General features: G+C 36.1%; 3 protein-coding genes across 3 annotated transcripts; all 3 read left to right on the top strand.

The window, feature by feature from the left end:
* The first annotated feature begins 1,561 nt into the window (after window positions 1-1,561).
* On the top strand, window positions 1,562-3,152 carry LOC143431758 (dynein light chain Tctex-type 5-like). Its single transcript, XM_076908700.1, has 3 exons — window positions 1,562-1,708; window positions 1,818-2,011; window positions 2,987-3,152. Exons 1-3 carry the CDS (start codon window positions 1,562-1,564, stop codon window positions 3,150-3,152), a joined length of 507 nt encoding a protein of 168 aa, XP_076764815.1.
* Window positions 3,153-6,268: 3,116 nt separating this feature from the next.
* Window positions 6,269-8,317, top strand: LOC143431757 (multiple inositol polyphosphate phosphatase 1-like). The gene is made up of 8 exons (XM_076908699.1): window positions 6,269-6,443; window positions 6,750-6,881; window positions 6,946-7,139; window positions 7,211-7,333; window positions 7,406-7,541; window positions 7,615-7,825; window positions 7,895-8,104; window positions 8,167-8,317. The coding sequence occupies exons 1-8, from the start codon at window positions 6,269-6,271 to the stop codon at window positions 8,315-8,317; spliced, it is 1,332 nt and encodes a 443-aa protein (XP_076764814.1).
* A 2,409-nt stretch (window positions 8,318-10,726) lies between these two features.
* On the top strand, window positions 10,727-15,927 carry LOC143431715 (multiple inositol polyphosphate phosphatase 1-like). Its single transcript, XM_076908656.1, has 9 exons — window positions 10,727-10,849; window positions 13,091-13,275; window positions 13,371-13,502; window positions 13,895-14,088; window positions 14,169-14,279; window positions 14,618-14,762; window positions 14,820-15,030; window positions 15,108-15,317; window positions 15,690-15,927. Exons 2-9 carry the CDS (start codon window positions 13,113-13,115, stop codon window positions 15,925-15,927), a joined length of 1,404 nt encoding a protein of 467 aa, XP_076764771.1. The 5' UTR covers window positions 10,727-10,849; window positions 13,091-13,112.
* The last annotated feature ends 3,108 nt before the right edge of the window (window positions 15,928-19,035 follow it).

The following is a 19,035-nucleotide window of genomic DNA, read 5'->3' as shown; positions in this document are numbered from 1 at the left end:
TTCTATGTTATTCGACTGATTTTAAATGTTGTCGCATCGTATTAAATATCAGTCACTTTCAGATGCGAAACAATCGATGCAAATGAAGCTAGAAAAATTGTTGACGTATCATTTACATCATTTATTCTCGATAACTAATCAAATTGACGAATATGCTGTGAGATATACAAAATAATAGGAATATTTATACATTATTTTAGGCTTCTATCTCTTTAATTGAACGCAATTATTTCGACTTGTAACGAATTTATAATAAAATAGATTCAATACTGTGTTATTTCAGCTTTATATCGTCTGTTTATTAATTTAAGTAAGCAATGTAACCTAAATTTTCTGTTTAACCTAACCCAATTTAACCTAAAAATGTAATACACGTAACTAATGGCGGTTTATAGTGGTGGAGCTTGGTTAAGATAATTGTTAGTCTCTGTTTTAAAATTCTGTAAAAGAAAGCAAACATGTTTCATTCAGAAATTTGATAAAATCTTTATTTTTTTCATTTTTTAAGTGCAGCGCAAAATGAAAACATCCTTCCTTTAGCGAGCCAGAGGCGGTACTGCGGGAGCGACAGACCTCCCCACCCTTGCAGCATTATACGCGCATGCGCAGAACAGTCAAACGCCATGTTGGAACTGCGAAGCGCGCAATTTTATAACGCGCATTCATTCGATTATTTAAAATAGCTCGATACGATATATATCGATATTTTGAATTTGAATGGTTCTTCTGCGCACAGTTTCTGCGCATGCGTGCGCACTGCGCACTAGTTCGATTATTTGAAATAGTTCGATACTTTGAATTTGAATGGTTCTTCTGCGCGCAGCTTCTGCGCATGCGCGCGCACTGCGCACTAGTTCGATTATTTAAAATAGCTCGATACGATATATATCGATATAGATCAATACTTTGAATTTGAATGATTCTTGTGCGCGCAGCTTCTGCGCATGCGTGCGCACTGCGCACTAGTTCGATTATTTAAAATAGTTCGATACGATATATATCGATATAGAACGATACTTTGAATTTGAATGGTTCTTATGCGCACAGTTTCTGCGCATGCGTGCGTATTAATTCGATTATTTGAAATAGTTCAATACGATATATATCGATATAGATTTGAATGGTTCTTATGCCTGTACTCCTCTATTTCGAAACCAATTAGAAGTTAATTACTGAAATTGATGGCTATTTGTAGATTCGAATTCTCTTTTTCTAAAATTTTAACTTTGGAAAGGAAGACACGTGTAATATATACAAAAGACGATGAAAATATTAATATTAATGTTAGTATAACTAGAAAGTATCGATTACGCTTTCATGGAATTGATCAATCACCTCTATTTAGTCTGGTTTCTAAGTAACCATCTAAGACAATATTGTCTGTGTAGTTACGAGCCAAAGAAACATTTCTAACATAAGTTTACCTATAATAATCACTATAGTTGTGAATAATTAACATATAAATTTTACCAAGTGGTGCACACAGCTGTATTTTTAATTCTACCTGTTTTCATCTGAGATTTTTAATCATATTCGTTATTTAATCTTCATAATTCCAATTATGGAGGAAAATCATTTAATAAATTGTGATAACGAGGTGATAATATTCTATTACATAAATCTGTTATATTCTACGATTAATAACTTAAAGTTAATGTTACTCACATTTGAAAGATATATTTTAGAAATTTTTAGACTGAACTTTAAAGCAATTTGTTGAAAGAAAAAAAGTAAAAAAAGACTCTTGTTCTTAGATTACAAAGCAGTTGAACAAATCGATAATTACTTCTATCCTCAACGCTTTCTAATTTTTTCAGGTGCTCAAATACCAGAACGCTTACCGATTAACAGCTTACAATCCTTTCAAGGTAGATCCTGTGGATAAAATCGTGAAAACGACGATGATTACCAATCTGGAGGATATCTCTTACGATCCTGTGAACTGTCCAAAAATTTGTGAATCCATAGCAGTGGATATTAGAGAGAAGATAAGGAAGCTCAATTTCGACAGGTGAATTAATTAATTGATGTTATTATGCTGACAGTGTTCAGAGTTATGTTGGCTGGAATATTCAAGCACGATCAGCTGTTCTTCACATACAGAGTGTTACACAAAAAACCACTTAATATTCATATACCATATAAAAAAGAATTTTAATTTAGTGGTTCAAGAATGACATTTTTTTGTTTCTTTCTTGATATACAGGGTGTCCAAAAAAACCCACTCAACTTTTATATGATACAAAAACTACACTGTACCAAGTAAAAAAGTATTTTAGTTTTGTTGCTTAATAATAGCATGTCTTCGTTATTTTTAATATACAGGGTGTCCAAAAAAAACCACTCAACTTTTATATGAAACATAGGATACACTGTACCAAATAAAAAAGTATTTTAGTTTTGTCGCTTAAGAATAACATATTTTCGTTATTTTTAATATACAGGGTGTCCAAAAAAACCACTCAACTTTTATATGGAACATAGAATAAACTGTACCAAATAAAAAAGTATTTTAGTTTTGTCGCTTAAGAATAACATATTTTCGTTATTTTTAATATACAGGGTGTCCAAAAAAAACCACTCAATTTTTATATTGAACACAAAATAAACTGTACCAAATAAAAAAGTATTTTAGTTTTGTTGCTTAAGAACAATCGAACTATCTTCGTAATTTTTAATATACAGGGTGTCAAAAAAAAATTTCTAAATCCTCCATATTTTGTTGCTAAATAATGCATACACCATTTACATCTTCACAATTAAACAATGAAGATTAAAAAGCTGTTTCTGATCGACGAATAACCAGAAGAGCCCTCGATACGAATTATTTGGACACCCTGTACGTTCGAGCACGTAATTATCCTCATTGATCATTGTATCACCGTTATTTTCGTAGTCGCAGTCGCTGCAGTCAATTTTCCTCGAAACTGAATCGAGTAAAGCGTACGACGACATTAATATACCGGGTGGTACGTTTCGTTTTCAGATACAAGATCGTGGTGATCGTGACGATCGCTGAGAAGGCGAGTCAATCGTTGCAGTCGTCGATGGGATTCCTTTGGGACGCGAAACGGGACAATTATTCGACGTTCGCGTACGAAGCTCGAACATTTCACGCCAGTTGTTGCGTACTCGGTTTGTACTACGAGTAAATTGAAAATAGCCACCCGTTAGATCGTGATTCGAGTCCAATTGCACGTATAAATTGGAGCTGATGAATAAACATAAGTCCATCCGGATTTTAATCGGATCACGATGCGAAATCGACGAAGCAGATATTAAAAATATGTACGTGTCATTTGCATACTTGATTGAATTCAGTGAAGCGGCAGGAAGACAAGATTTTTTCCTCTTTTTTCTCTTTTGAGAACCTGTTCATTATACAACCGCTAGATGAAGATTAGAATGTAAGTGTAAAGAAGTAACGGAGAGCAGACACCGCTTGGTGATTTGCGAGTAACTATTTGTAAGTAACATTAGTGATAATATGATATAATGAATATTACGAATTATTAATAATAATAGCAGCAAAAGAAATATTGTGATAATAGCAGTAGCAATATTGGAATAAAAGCAATAGCCATATAGGAAAAGCAGTAGCAATATTGGAATAATAGCAATAGCAGTATTGGAATAAAAGCAGTAGCAATATTGAAAGAAAAGCAGTAGCACTATTGGAATAATAGCAATAAAAATATTGGAATAATAACAATGGCAATATTTTCATAAAAGCAATTGCAATATTTTAATAAAAGCAATAGCAGTGTTGTAAGGATAGCAATAGCTATATTGGAATAAAAGCAGTGGCAATATTGGAATAATAGCAAGAGCAGTATTGGAATAAAAGCAGTAGCAATATTGGTATAATAGCAAAAGCAAAAATAACAATATGGAATAATAGCAAAAGTAATAGTAGCGGAAGCAATATTAGAATAATTGAAATAACAATAACAGCAATAAGAATAAAAGAAATAACAATAATAGCAGTAGCAGTAATATCAATAATAATAATAATAATAATACTAACAGTAATATTAATAAGAATAATAAGAATAATAATAATAACAGTAATAATAATAAGAATAATAAGAATAATAATAATAGCAGTAATAATAGTACAAATAATAATAGTAATAATAATACAAATAATGATAGTAATACTAGCGCAAATAGTAACAGTAATAATACTACAAATAGTAATAGTAATACCAGCAACAGTAACGATAACACCAACAATAAGAAAACTCTGCTACGAATAACACTAATAACATTTCCTAACAATATACTAAATATTCCCAATTAAAAACCACATAAAAAAGAAATAATATCATCATTAATAATTAAAACCTTCCTATTATTTCCTAAATTAATATAGCAAATACTCCTCAATATTCAACACACAAACTCATCTCACACATACCATCAACCTGCACAAAATACCAGGTAAACGATAAAAAAAATTTAGTTAAGTACAGAAAAGAAAAAATCTGGTTGATCCTTCTGAACCAGTTCCTTCGTGAAAATAAGTGCTTGAGCGATACAAATACATACAGATGGAACAGGTTCTGGGATTACTGTAAACTTCTCTGTATATTACTCGTGTAGGAGTACAAAAATATACCTACGCGGCTAAAACGAGGACTATAAAAGGGGATCCTTCGAGGCTGAGCAACAGAGGACAATTCGCAAGTCCTACTTTCCTTCGAGCAACGCGAAGAAACGTTCACCAAGTGGATTCTGATTCATCAGCTGTTCTCCAAGCGATATCTCGAGTCTGCTCGTCGAGTCGGATACAAACAAGAGTTTCACGCCAGATTGGTAAGATTGCGCCGTGCTTTTAAGATCCAAGATTTCTCTGAAGAAATCTGTGAAAAATTTTAGAGCTGATTTATCAGTTTATCGATGATATCGATTTTCAAAGAACTCGACTACGTGTGCCTCGTGCCTCGAGATAACGAGGACGTTGCTCTGATAAGCAGAGAAATAATGCAAACGTGACAGTAAAAACGCACGTGGATATTGACGCAATTGTAGCCAAGGATTGAATTCAGAGGACCTTCGTTTATTGTTGATAAAATTGCTGGAATTTTAATTAATAAATCACTGTTCTCGATTTGCACTTTCATCTTTGGTATTTGTAGAAAATTGTGTGATTTAATTTATAATATTTATAATATATTCTGGTTTAATTTAATTTAATTTATAATATTTATAATATTAAACTTTACTAGTTTAATTTATAATATTTATAGTACTAAACTTTACTAATTTAATTTATAATATTTAAAGTTTGTCCTTCGTTGTTTGCTTTCATGAATTTTCTAAATTGCTCTCAAATTTTTTAAGCATTGTACACTATTTTTTTTTATAAATTTTGATGTCTTCAATTTGATATAAATATAAATCAGAGTTAATTAATAACAAATAGCATTAGCTATAATAGGAATAACAATAAATACAATAGCAATATTGAAGTAATAGCAATAGCAATATTGAGATAATAGCAATAAGCAATTATATTAAACAATATTAACAATAGCAATAAATAAAGATATCGCACATCAGTTGATTCTTCTCATTAGCACACGTGCCCACCTTGAATTACCGAGCTGTTCATTAGCCATTCGAATTTACATTCAAGTATGTATAATGGAATCCAATTAATCATCAATTTGGGGCTATTAATAGGATCCAGGCTTGATAGTTTCCTCATAAATACAAGGAAACATTGAGTTTATTATATTGTTATCGCTGAATCGTGGCACGTCAATGATTAGTCTTTAAACATCTGTGGAGAGCATCGCACGTGAGTACCACTTGTGCCATTTAACGCATTTTTTTAATTACTTTTTGCTCGATAATTTCATCAATTCTCAGTATTTTTCAGCAAATTTTTCTCTAACGATTCTACACAGTTTAAACAATTTATATTCACCCTTTTGCAAAGAAATAATTCATACTTTAACAAATTAAATTCACATTTTTCCCCCTGAAAAAAAATTTATTCATTTGTAGATCAAAATCGTATTTTTATAAATTAAATTCACACTTTTGCAAATTGAATTCACCCTTTTGCAAACGAAATTCACTCTCTGCAAAGTTAAATTCAATTTATTAGTTGCGTTCCTCGCGAGAGAGCGAATTTAAGTCCCAAAAGAGTGAGTTTAATTTGTAAAAAATTGAAATTAAAATTATTAATACTGTAATTTCACAAATAAATGAATTCCTCTTCTGTTTTAAATTTCAGATACAGCATAGATTCAAGAGAATGTTCGATACGAAGGTCACAGTCGTACTAATCACCCTTTGCTTCACTCGATCAGCTTTAAGCGATGCTGAAGCCAATTACTGCTACGCTGATGACAAGAATCCTTATCTCCTTCATTCAACGACCACAGCTTACGAGGTCGAGCATGGTTTAATCGCGAATACCACTCTGCCAAGTAAATAATAATATCCATTTAATTTACAATCGCACAAGGTGAAATGAAAGAAGGATTTAAAAACCATTTTAAGTCAGCGTGCACTAATGATGGAAGCTTATGAGTCCAACGGATCCTCTCAGCCATTAACAGAAGGATTAAAAACCATTTAAGACTCTCTCTTCCTGGTTCTTATTTTAATCTCAGCTGTTAGAGTCAGAACTCTTTCATTTCGCTCCATCTGTAACCGAACACTCAGCACAAGACATTATATTTTATGCAATAACGAATTCTCAAGTTTATACCTTCCATTTTATCCTCAAACAGATTGCAAGCCGATACAAATTTGGATGCTTGCCAGACACGGCACTCGTTATCCCACCAAAGATGAGATTCACAGTATGAAGCATAATTTGCCAGAGATTCAGCGCAGTATCTTAGAAAACTCAGAAGCAGGAAGTAAGGAGAGAAAATATATTCAATGACTCGTAACTAATTCTCACTCTTGCGTAATTTGTTGTAGATGGCAGTTTGTGTCAGAAAGACCTGGAGAAGCTGAAATCATGGAAACTGGACTCGAATGTTAATAAAAATAATAGAAAGTTCCTAACGAAGCAGGGAGAAGAGGATCTGTTGCAGCTCGGCAGGCGTTTCAAGCATTATTTCCCTGATCTCCTGCAATCTTATCCACCCGATGTCTTAGAAGATAAATACAAAGTAATTAAGCGATACGTAAGATTTCTATTCTCGCTTAATTGATTACTCGATGCTTATTTTCTTCTGCACAGTTCAGATCCACGGATACACAGAGAACGATAGCTAGCATGAAGAACTTTATCAGTGGTCTCTTCGGTAATATTACTGTCAATAACACGGTGGTAGTGCCAACTGCTGAGGATGTTCTGTTGAAGGTTCGCAAGAGCAATTACTCAGCGAAATTAATTTTCAATTTGGTCGTACGATGAGTAGAGATGTTCTTTCAGCTGTACAAAATTTGCAAGCCATGGTTGGACCAAGGAAATAACTCTGAAGCTGATAAGTTCGCGAGCAGTCCAATATATGGCCAAGTACTCGCCGACATTAGTCAACGGCTTGGATTTTCGCGAAGCCTTTCACATGGTATGCGATAATCCTGAACGAGCACTTTTAAACCCGTATCAGCACTTTAACTGGACTAATCAATTCAATCTAGACGATGTTCGAGTTATGCACATTGCATGCGCTTATGAGAGCGCTTGGAACATCAAAGAACGGTCTCCCTGGTGCGCAGCATTTATGAAAGACCAGCTGAAGGTATTCGAGTACGAGAGAGACCTGCATTACTATTATTACGCCAGCTATGGGCGAAACCTGAGCAATATTATCGGATGCCCTCTGGTGCAGGACATGTTCAAGCATTTCACGTAATTGTTACTAAAATTATCACGAGTAAAAATAATGTTTCAGTTTATTTGATTAAAAATGATATTTAGGGAAGTCGAGAGGGGCGAATCGAGCGCAGAACCTCAGGGTATCTTCTACTTCAGCCACAGTTCAGCTCTACAGCTGTTTTTCACTGCCATGGGCATCGCTAAGGACTCTGCGCCTTTGAAAGCCTCCAATTTTGAAAGCATGAGGGACAGAAAGTGGGATACCTCTCATATCGTGCCATTCGCTACAAACATCGCTGCCATTTTTTACAAGTAAGCCTGCGGTTACTCTAAATTCGGTTTCAATTAGTTGCAACGCTTGTTCTCTGTTTCAGATGCGACTCGTCGAGCAAAGTTCGATTTTACTTGAACGAGAAGCCTCTGGACTTCGAGGGCTGCGAGGACGGCGTCTGCGATTGGGAATACCTGAAGAAGAGGCTGGAGCCGAGCTTATTGAATTGTAACATAGACTTTTGTTTCAAATGATTCTGTAACAGCTTCAGACTCGATGGAATAACACGATAACAGTAAGAACGATCCTGTCCGAGTGATTGCGAGGCATATCAGATTTGCTTTCGTCAGAGATCGCAGAGGCAACGAAGCTGAACGATCTTGGACAACGCACAAGCTAGCGTGACGAAATACGTGCTCGTGCAATTATACCACCTTGGAGGTTTCACTGCGTTTAACAGATATTATCTCTCCCTCTGATCCTCGTCCGCCTATCTTCGAGTTGTACAAGCAGAGTCGATTGCGAGAGCGGTGAAAAGAAATTAGAATTAATAACCAGCTTCTTCGATGCTCGTACGCTGAACAAAAGAGTACACAGTGTTACGTGGAGCAGAGGTTCCCAACCAATCTCTTCCATTTTATTCTACAAATGTTAAATAGGGTTAAAAGAGTGGATAAAACCACCAAATATCGAGTATCGAGTGATTATAGTTACCATTGGCTAAGAAAAGGCTAAATTCTCGTGGCAATTTCAACATTGTCGACGAATACCCAAAATTAATGGCGCTGCTCGCTGCAAAAAATGATTAGTCTTCGTTTTGAGAGAGAACAGACGTGGTTTTATTCAGAAATCGATTAAATTTTAGTTATTTACGTGTTTAGACGTTTTTAAAAGGAGCGTAAAAAAGTTACGTCCTTCCTCTAGCACGCCTGAGGCTGCACTGCGCGAGCGGCAGCGATCGCGCTGGCTCGCAGCGTCGCGCGCATGCGCAGAAGAGCTGAACTACACAGCGTTGGAACTGTGACGCGCATAGTCCTAAAACGACTGAAATAACGTCAAAAAGCAATTTTATATTTGTTTTTATAGACGCAAAGTATTCTATAAACGTTTACGCATCGCTACGTACCTTTTTTTCTTATTGTTTCATTCATAAATAGCGAGAATAGTTGAAACTTACTTTTTGCTGTTTTTAACATTTTTATTTATTAAGTTTTCTGTTTTTGGTTCGTCAGAGCGTGTGAATATGATGTTTTACAGCTGAAATATTAAGATTGATGTGTTAGTAATTGCTGTGGTGCTGAATTATCGTTAATTTTACGTTTGTTGTATTTTTTTTAATTTTTTCTTTGTTAAATTTTGTAGTACAGCGTTCGTTTTTATTGCAGTTCCGCTGTTGTGTGTTTTTATTGAGGTTTAAAATGTATGTCCCATGTATGTAGGAGTCAACGAGGCTTAGCAAGCTTATGTCAGTGGTAACTGAATTACCATGACGAATCGCGAACATAATAGAAATTTCTATTTAAATGATGCAACGAGTAATAATCTCGTACTTGAAATGTTAACTTGAAAATTGGTCTAAAACACTTCTTTTGTTATTCGAATTCTTAAATTAATCTTGAAAAACTTTAGTGTTTAGTTATTAATGAAAAAGAGCAGAATATTTGTCATATTCAAAAATCAAAAATTCCTTAATTCCTCTAGTTCTTAATTTAATTAAAAAAAAAAGATTGTTATCTCCAAAGTATTTCAAATAAAATTATAGACCTTTAAGAGAATATTAAAGCTTAGTTACCAATAAAAAAAAAATAGAATATTTATTATAAAAAAACTTGAGAAACCTAAAATCAAATCTTCCTTAATTCCTCAAATTCTCAACTTAATCTCCAAAGTATTTCAATTTTTTATTTTAAATAAAATTAAAGATCTTTAAGAGAATATTAATGCTTTCTTATTAATAAAAAAAAAGAACTTGAGGTATAAAATAAAATAAAGATTTTTAAGAGAATATTAAAACTCTCTTATCAATAAAAAAAAGAAAAGAATATATATTACAAGAGAACTTAATAAATCTAAAATCAAATCTCCCTTAATTCCTCAATTCCTCAAGTTCTTAATCTCCAAAGTACTTCAAATTTCTGTTACCAAATGACTACTACCACAACGAAACCCAGAATATTAATTACAACAGGTGAGCAACTCTCAGTTGCGACTTCTAAAACCCTTTATCGATCGTCGTAGCAGAAAGTAACGAGCCTGACGATTTTATAGGAGCACTGTGGTACCGTGCAAGAGACGAGCGGCTCGCAAAACGGTAACACAAGCACAGTCCACGGTGTTTATCGCTGAAACTATACTTTTCCAGAGTATACACCGTCGGGATCAACGAAGCTCGACGACCTTATGGCAGTGCCGCACAGGCTGCTGTCAGGAAAGGTGTTTCGCGATCGTCTCGCAGACGATTATGTGCATTCGAGGCTGTTCGACGACTCGTTTCCATTCGCTGCGGTGAGACTGTGGCCCTCAGTGACTCGAAAACGACCAATCTAAAATTGTAAAAGATAAAAAAACCATCTACTCTCGTCGTGCCTTTTAAATGGAAGCTTAAATGGTCTGAAACGGAGCTCTGAACTCTGATCTGGTTCCAGTTCGAGGGTGGGACCAACGTAATGATCCTGTTTTTAAGTCCCAGCGAGGAAGATCGATCGTGTCTGCTATGAAACATTGACAGAATCCCGTTCGAGCGTCGAAGAGGGCAAGGCACTCCAGCGATCCGGAACAAGTGAAAAGTATTACTCTCTCTCTCTCTCTTTCTGGCTTTTTCTAACGCTAGCCGCTCCACTTAACGCACTAAAACAGCAATCGTCGATTCTCTGACAGTATCTTACCTTTAAGAAACCATTCTGCACGATTCTGCGTCGTTACAGCAATTACAGCTGCGAATTTTGCAACGACAAGTACAGGGAAAAAGTGAAATCGTTGGTGTAGCGTCAAGAAAAGTCGTGAAAGCGAGACGCGGATGAAACAGGGCGACAAAATCGGTTCCATTCGAGCCAGGAATGGCATGCAGTTCACCAGGGACTCAATTTGAATAAATAGACTGCTCTGTGGACAATTAAATCGGCTTCGATGGCTGTTGTGGCGGTCGTCGAGCATGACGTTCGCGTCCTACTTCTGTTCTTCATTGTCAAATCGAAATTTACTGTCCGTTATTCGATGCTCGTTATATTTTTTAGAATAATAGCGTAACGTTGTCGAGGTTTATCCGGAAGAATCAGATCTGTGCCAGGCTTGCGCGACGCTTCTGCACTTGCGGACACAAGACATTAACAATAAGTAGGACAAGTAGACTTATTAGACTGAGGGAAGGCTTCGCTAATCAAGCCTCAGCCAATTACGTTATCGTGAACGTTACTTATCCCTGAATTGGCCTTTTAACAGCCTCTCCCGCCCTCGCGCATAGGTTCTTAATGATTCTCAGCCAGCCTGAAACAGAAAATCGACCATTGCCGCGTTTGTCGTTCGCGAGACGATGTTAACAGGGAAATTAGCAGCTTACATTGTTACAGTTACACTTGAAAATCGCTTGAGAAGTTAAGGAGTTGCGCAGCAGAACTCGAGATCTCGCTGCAACCTGTTTTCTTATGCAACACAGCTGCTCGTTCGTCATCGACTACAGCAAACAAACACTGTCCACCAACGGATGGTAATTTTTTTTTTGTCTAAATACGAGCCAGTGGACAGTTTCTAGGAAATTCGATTCCTATTCTGCTCGCGAACGGTTTGTGTACACTGAGGCTCTTGGCTTTCACGTTTCACAAGTATATTCTGCGTCTATCGTTAACCTTCACGCGCGAATATCTATTTCACGCAGGTGTTTAAGTCGTTGGGCAAAAAAAATGTGTACATTCACGCTGGAAATATCTGTTATTCAATGGTCAGTTGTAGCGTTTTAATGCACAAAGATTTATGGATTATGTAAACAGCTGTAATTACCTGTTGTTTGAAAAATTGAACAAGGATAAATATGCGATTGGTTGCATAAGATCTATTTTACGTGTAGTTAGTTGCAATTTATAAATCCGGCAGTAAAGTAACATGTGACATCAGCGCAGGAAAAGGTAGGTTTACTGCTCGCTGTGCGCCGACGAAACAAAGCGTTTTATGAATTCTGAGAATTTATCAAACGGGCCTGGGTCGTTGTTACTAATTTTTTCTGACTCAGGTAGACAATATAGGGTGTTTAAAAAATTGTATCGCGACTGATTTGATGATAATTTTGCATTTAAAAATAAGTTTAATATTTTTTTACTGAAAGTTTTGTTTTTGAAAGAAATGAATTTGAAATTAGTTTTTCTGACTGAAACGTTGTTCTTCTAACTGAAATATATAATATAGAGTGTTCCAAGAATCATATTGCAATTGATTTAATAATAAGTTTGCATCTAAAGGTAAGTTTAACATTTTTTTATTGAAAGCTTTGTTTTTAAAAGAAATGAGTTCAAAAATGGTTTTTCTGACTGAAACGTAGCTTTTTCTATTTAAATTTATAATATTAGGTGTTCTAAGAATTGTATTGCAACTGATTTAATAATAAGTTTGCATTTAAAAATAAGTTTAATATTTTTTTACTGAAAGCTTCGTTCTTCAAAGAAATGAGTTCAAAAACAGTTTTTCTGACTGAAACGTAGTTCTTCTAACTGAAATATATAATATAGGGTGTTCCAAGAATCATATTGCAACTGATATAATAATAATTTTGCATCTAAAAATATGTTTAATATTTTTTTACTGAAAGCTTCGTTTTCGAACAGAACGAGTTCGAAATTAGTTTTTCTGACTGAAACAAATAGCAAAGGACGTCTCAAAAACAAGAAAAGACGTTTATCTAATGAAACCAGACGAATTTTTAAATTCTCCTTTACCGAGAACAAAGTTTTAAGTAAAAAAAGTTATTTCTTTCATTCGACTTGTATTTGCTTGTGTCACGATTTTCAACTTAACTTAAAAATTCCCATCTCCTCTTGCAGATCTAGTTAGCGACGTATTAAAATGAATGCACCAGTGCTACTGCTGATTTTTTTAATAAATCACGTTTACACACGCGACCATGACTTCTGTTTCACGGACGAGAAGGATTCGTACCTGTACATGGCCACCAAAACTGCCTACCATTTTGTTCACGCGGGAAAAACTCGATTCCAAGATGTACCTAGTAAGCAAACAATAAATCTAGCTAATAAACACACGCTTATGCACAGTTTGTCAAATGTTTACTGAGAAATCATTAAAATTTGAATCACGTTATAGACTGCCGTGCAGAACAAATTTGGATGTTCGCTACACATGGCACACAGTGTCCAACAGAAGCAGAAATTACAGAAATGCTCACTCTAACAGAACTTCAGACTCAAATCATTAACAATCACGAAGCACGGAACAGTAAGTACATTTCTTCCCAAAATTATAAAAACAGAAGTTAATAAATTAAGAATTGTTGGTCTCTTAAGTTCCAACTAACAACAGAATTTAACTACATTTAAGTTTCAACAGTGAGTAGATTTTTTCACCAAATAATAAAAGCAGAAGTTAATAAACTAAAGATTGTTGGTCTCGATTTAAGTTTCGTTAGGAGAACTACTTTGGTAGAAGAGAACGCAAGCAGGTAATTCAGGTCATTGACACCTTTCTGTATCGATCTTGGCCACGCGTAGTTTTACATGTTGATCAATAGTCATATTTCCAGTGGTTGACTTCAGATTTATTGATTCGTCGCGCGAGCCTGCCTCGTCGATTTCGAACCAAGTCCCTCAGAGTCCTCTTTTTTTTTTCAGATGGTCGCATGTGCAACAGCGATTTGGAGTATCTGAAGAAATGGAAGCCAAACGAGTACCTCGTAACCGAGAGAGCTGAAGATCTGACGCCACAAGGCGTCGAGGACATGAAACTGCTCGCTGGACGTTTGTTAAGCAATTTTCCACAGCTTCTGCAATCTAGCAGCGAGAACAGAACGTCTAAAGAATATGTAGTAAATATCTTTCACAATATATCAGATTTTTACAATTACTTTGTTTATTGGATTACTTAAAATGAAAAAATTGCTTTCAGTTTAAAACCACAGACGCTCGTGGCGGTATGGAAGACTTTATGAACAAATTGTTTGGTGATAGACACGCTATAGAGGCAGAACAAGTTTCTTTGAATGATACTTTGCTTACAGTAAGTTACTTATCCAACAGACATTAATTAATTATAAATCACAGCATAAATGCAGTGACAATAATTAATAATGTCTACTGTACAACTCAGAAGATATCAAAAATCTTTTTAGAGGAGCTGGTATTATTTATTTGGCTCTGAAATTAATAAAGAATAAATAATAGTTTGTACAATAAAAAAAGCAGAAATGCTAGAAAATAGTTTGCAGAGTGAAAGAATAAAAAATAGCAGATCTGTGCTCAGCAAAAATGCAATCTCCTCCTCACTTTTTAATGCTAAGATAATAATATTAATGGTAATAGTACTAAAATAATAAAAATGATGAATTCTTCCATCAGATGCACAAATCATGCGACACATGGGACAACAGAGGAAGCAACATCTCGATGGAGGAGGTGACCAGGTTCGAAGAGGGTCCAGAGTTTCAGAGCCTGATACAAAACGTCAGCAGACGCCTTGGCTTTCTGTACAACATCTCCAAAGGTAATTATAATTTTTCTGCTGTTCTTCTCAGCTTCATTGGCAATTTTTACCTTTCAGAGTCGATTCTGACAATGTACAATATGTGTCGCTACGAGAAGGCTTGGGCAGTGGTGCAACTCTCAGCCTGGTGCGCCGCTTTCAGCAAGGAGGAGCTTCGTGTGCTGGAATATCGCGAGGATCTCTATTATTACTACAAAGCCGGATACGGACGTGAAATCAACGCGCTGCTGGGCTGCACTCTTTTGCAAGATATGATGAATCACTTCTGGTAAGTCCATCCGCTTCCTTCGATCGAGTTTCCATCTGCTATCGCACTAATACGACTCGTTAACTCGTTAATTCCAGGAAAGTCGAGCTGGACAAGGACTCGAGCGAACCCAAAGCAGTGTTTTACTTCAGCGATATCATAAGCCTGCAAAATCTGCTAACCACGTTGAACATCAACAAGGATCAGACGCAGTTAACCGCTTACAATTACAAGGATATGGCGAAACGACAGTGGAGGACGTCGTTCATGTCCTCTTTCTCAGCGAACCTTATCGCTGTGTTTTACAGGTACAGCTTGGATTTAATTATTAAGCTCAACAAACTAAAAGAACTTCATTTTTAACTGGACTTTTGCTTGCAAAATTCTCTGAGCCCAAATTATTGTAAATAAATTGCTCTCAAGTCAGAGGACTGGTCTTTAAACTGGATATTTGCAAAATTCTCTGAGCTTAGATTAAATAAATTGCTCTCAAGTCAGAGGACTGGTCTTAACTTAATCTTGAAACAGGATGTTTGCAAAATTCTCTGAGCTTAGATTAAATAAATTGCTCTCAAGTCAGAGGACTGGTCTTTAAACTGGATGTTTGCAAAATTCTCTGAGCTCAGATTAAACAAATTGGACTCAAATCAGAGAGCTGATTCCGCTATTTTCATTAACAGATGCGACAGCAGCAGCGAACCAAACAAAGTGATGTTTTACTTGGCTGAGAAGCTGGTCCTGCTCGACGGATGCGACGTGGGCCTGTGCGATTGGGAATACCTGAAGCAGAAGTTCAATCCAGTCCTCAAGCATTGCAATCTCAACGTCTGCTGGAGCGGAAACGGCGTCGTCTCTGCGCCAAATCTGCTGCTCCTCCTCCTCCTCTCATGCTTCTCTCTAGTCTTCGCGCAGAAATAGATATAGATAACAGAAAGAAACCAACGAATCGATGATCGACAGCATCGAGCACCGTGCATTTCGAGTCCATCGTCGAACACGCATATTTATTTCCTCTACTCCTCTACTGGTTATCGCGTAACGTAATTAATACGCGCCTCGTTGTCGTTTATCGCTCGTCTCCTGGTCGTTTACGCATCGCAGATATAGCAAATGCTATCCCAATTACGTCCGTCCGACTCGTGATGTAGTAGACAGCCACATATTTAACACTTTGACGCACATTTTCGACTTCACCCTAAGAAACACATTTTTTTTTTTCAATCTTTCACAACTGCCGGATAAAATCGAGTATAAATTGTACGTTTCGAGCTGAAAATTATCACATTTAGCCACTGTTTTTGCCAAAAAAAAAACTTTCGACGGCTATGACCGTCATTTGCTCAGCACGTCATTCTTCTATTCCAGAAACAAATGACGGCTATAACCGTCGAGATGGTTACACGACATTTGCTTCACTAATTCATTGTATTCACTTAATTATTCATGGAGAAATACAGAATCATCTTTCGACGGTTATAGCAGTCATTTGTCTCTGGACACTCAAATGTTTCAAAGCTAAAAAAAGACAACTAATACGTCGTCTGGCACGCTGTAACTTTTTTCCTAGATGCGTTACTCACTAATTTAATAAATGTACGCGTTAGTACGCTTCGTGCTAACGCTGTTTTTTTTTTATTAATTAAAATATTCACGACGGCTATAACCGTCATTTGCGTACACAACGACCTGACGGCTATAGACGTCATTTTTAGTCAAAGTGTTAACGCACGATCGTCGTCATTTTCGCGGTTCTAACGTGCTCTCTGTACGCTTAATTATAAGGTACGAACCACGTGGCGGGTTCTCTCTTCATTCACTTGTGTAACTCGTACTCGAATAAATTATGAAACGGTTCAGAGACTAATTATTGTTGTAATTGTTATTAGAAATAGGAATCTCGAGCGACTGTTCTGCTTCAGAGCTTCTTAATTTGATTATAAATTTATTTCATCGATGACTGATTCTGTTTTTAAGGCCAGAAACGATTGAAATTGTTAACTGCTTGGTCTGTTATTGTACTTAATGATTGTTCTTTGGCTAATTAGAGGCAATTTAAAAATGTGAACACGTTGGTCGGTGCATCAGCTTGGACTGCAATGATTGTGGTCAATAAGATCAGAATTACTGCAGAGAGTAATGCATTGTCAAGGATGATTTACACGTTTCTGGGCTATGGTCAATAAAATTTGCATTGGGCGTGCAAATTACCGATAAGTGGACGACAATGTTAGAGTTAATTGAGTATTCCGCCTGCACAGCTGAAAACCATCAACTAAAAGAGCCTTCGACGCTGTTGAAATCATTTCTGCACGACCAGCAGTGAACGTTTCTTAATTACAGCTGGGAGATTTGATTGCATAATTCTTTTACTCTCCCAGAATTTACTTATAAACTGCAGCAGTCGTTAATTAACTAATTTAAGATACTTTTCAGACGGTGGAGGATTCACTCGAGGCAGCTCTGAAATAATTGACGAGATCTACAATGCTGGATGCCTGAAACCGTGCCAGCTGCTCATATTTCTTTGAACTGTTCAATTCCTGGGAAATTGTCGCCTCTCTGTGCATCCCAGAGAACGTTAATTTGGTACGTTCAAACGTCAGAAGAAGATCTGTGCAAGAATACATGATTGACAGCCATATTTTGCATTTCAGAGAACCGTTCGAGCACTTAGAAAGCAGAGAATATGGAAAATTTCAAGGTACAGTGAGAGATTTGATCGACAAGCGATGCAGTTCCAATTTCTGGCCACTTTTAAAGGAAATACGATGGTCCAGAGTATATCAGAAGCAATAACTGTAAAGGTTCATCAGTAAAATCCACTCGTGGATATTTACGAGCAACGATCTCGCCCAGTGGTTTCAGTAGATCTTCTCTAAGCTGGCCACAGAGTCCAAAATTCAGCTACAAAAATGAGAAAAGCGTTCGTTCGCGTCGACTTCTAATAGTAACGAATTTTCCTGAGAATTTAATACATGAAAAAGTTGATATAGTGCCGTGATATTTCTAGACGACGCTACGTGCGTTCAATGTTTAAATTTACCTTGCCTCTGGGCTGCAAAAATTAAGTCTCTGTCGCTTCGATTAGTCTCTGTCTCTAATCAGTCACCAGCTTTCCACTAATTCCAAGAAGCCAAATTAATTAATTTAACTTCAACTACTCTTACAAGAGCACAAACTCTAAGAAATGTACTCTTATAAGGGTACAAACTCTATGAAGCTAAATTAATTCATTTAAGCCCTAGAATTAGTACTCTTATAAGAGTACAAACGTTTCTTTTGGTCTGAATGTCAGTGTAGAAGAGAATCGTCACGTTTTAGAGGCTGCAACAGATAAACTCGACTTTGGACAGTCGAGTACTGGCACTGGTGCTCGTCTTCAAGTACCTGCGGTTCTTAAAACGTGGTTCGAGACCTAACGAGTATTTCGAGTACCTGGATATCCGAGCAGCAAGAGTTCTACTTGAGAGATATTGGGTTTGCAGATATTGTTACGTGTTTGGCGCTGGTGTTTGCACACAATAAGCAGTTTCTCAGCTGCAATGGTGCAGATTACCATAAAAAAAATTGTAAATCATCACGTTTTCTTCTGGTGGACCAGTTTCACTGCAGAAATCTCAATTTTTTTTTTGTTTTTACTGTCTGAGGATATTTAAACAATCTAATATTACGGTCAGAGAGAACTTAATGAACCTGTAGTTTAGCTGTGTCTTGAAATGCCAACTTATTTTCAGCATGTTTGACCGCATTGCACTGCTGTAAAATTCGACTACGAAGCTGCACAATCCTGGGAAATTAAACATTAAATATTAATGACTGCAACGTTGGATTCAATTTGTTTGCAGCAAGACTGCTACACCTTTTCAGTCATCAAATTGTATAAGGATAGTAGTACAGTGTTTGTATGTCAAATTAATTATTGTGCAATACTCAATACTGCAAAATCATCATCAGTATAATAACAATAATGATATTAATGTAATAATAATATTAAGAATTAGTAATGTTCTGTTTAAACATTTTTCT

This window comes from Xylocopa sonorina, unplaced genomic scaffold (assembly GCF_050948175.1).
Source record: "Xylocopa sonorina isolate GNS202 unplaced genomic scaffold, iyXylSono1_principal scaffold0014, whole genome shotgun sequence".
NCBI classification, from domain to species: domain Eukaryota; kingdom Metazoa; phylum Arthropoda; class Insecta; order Hymenoptera; family Apidae; genus Xylocopa; species Xylocopa sonorina.
Note: the sequence above shows the minus strand (reverse complement) of the source record. Positions and strands in the feature narration are given on the sequence as shown.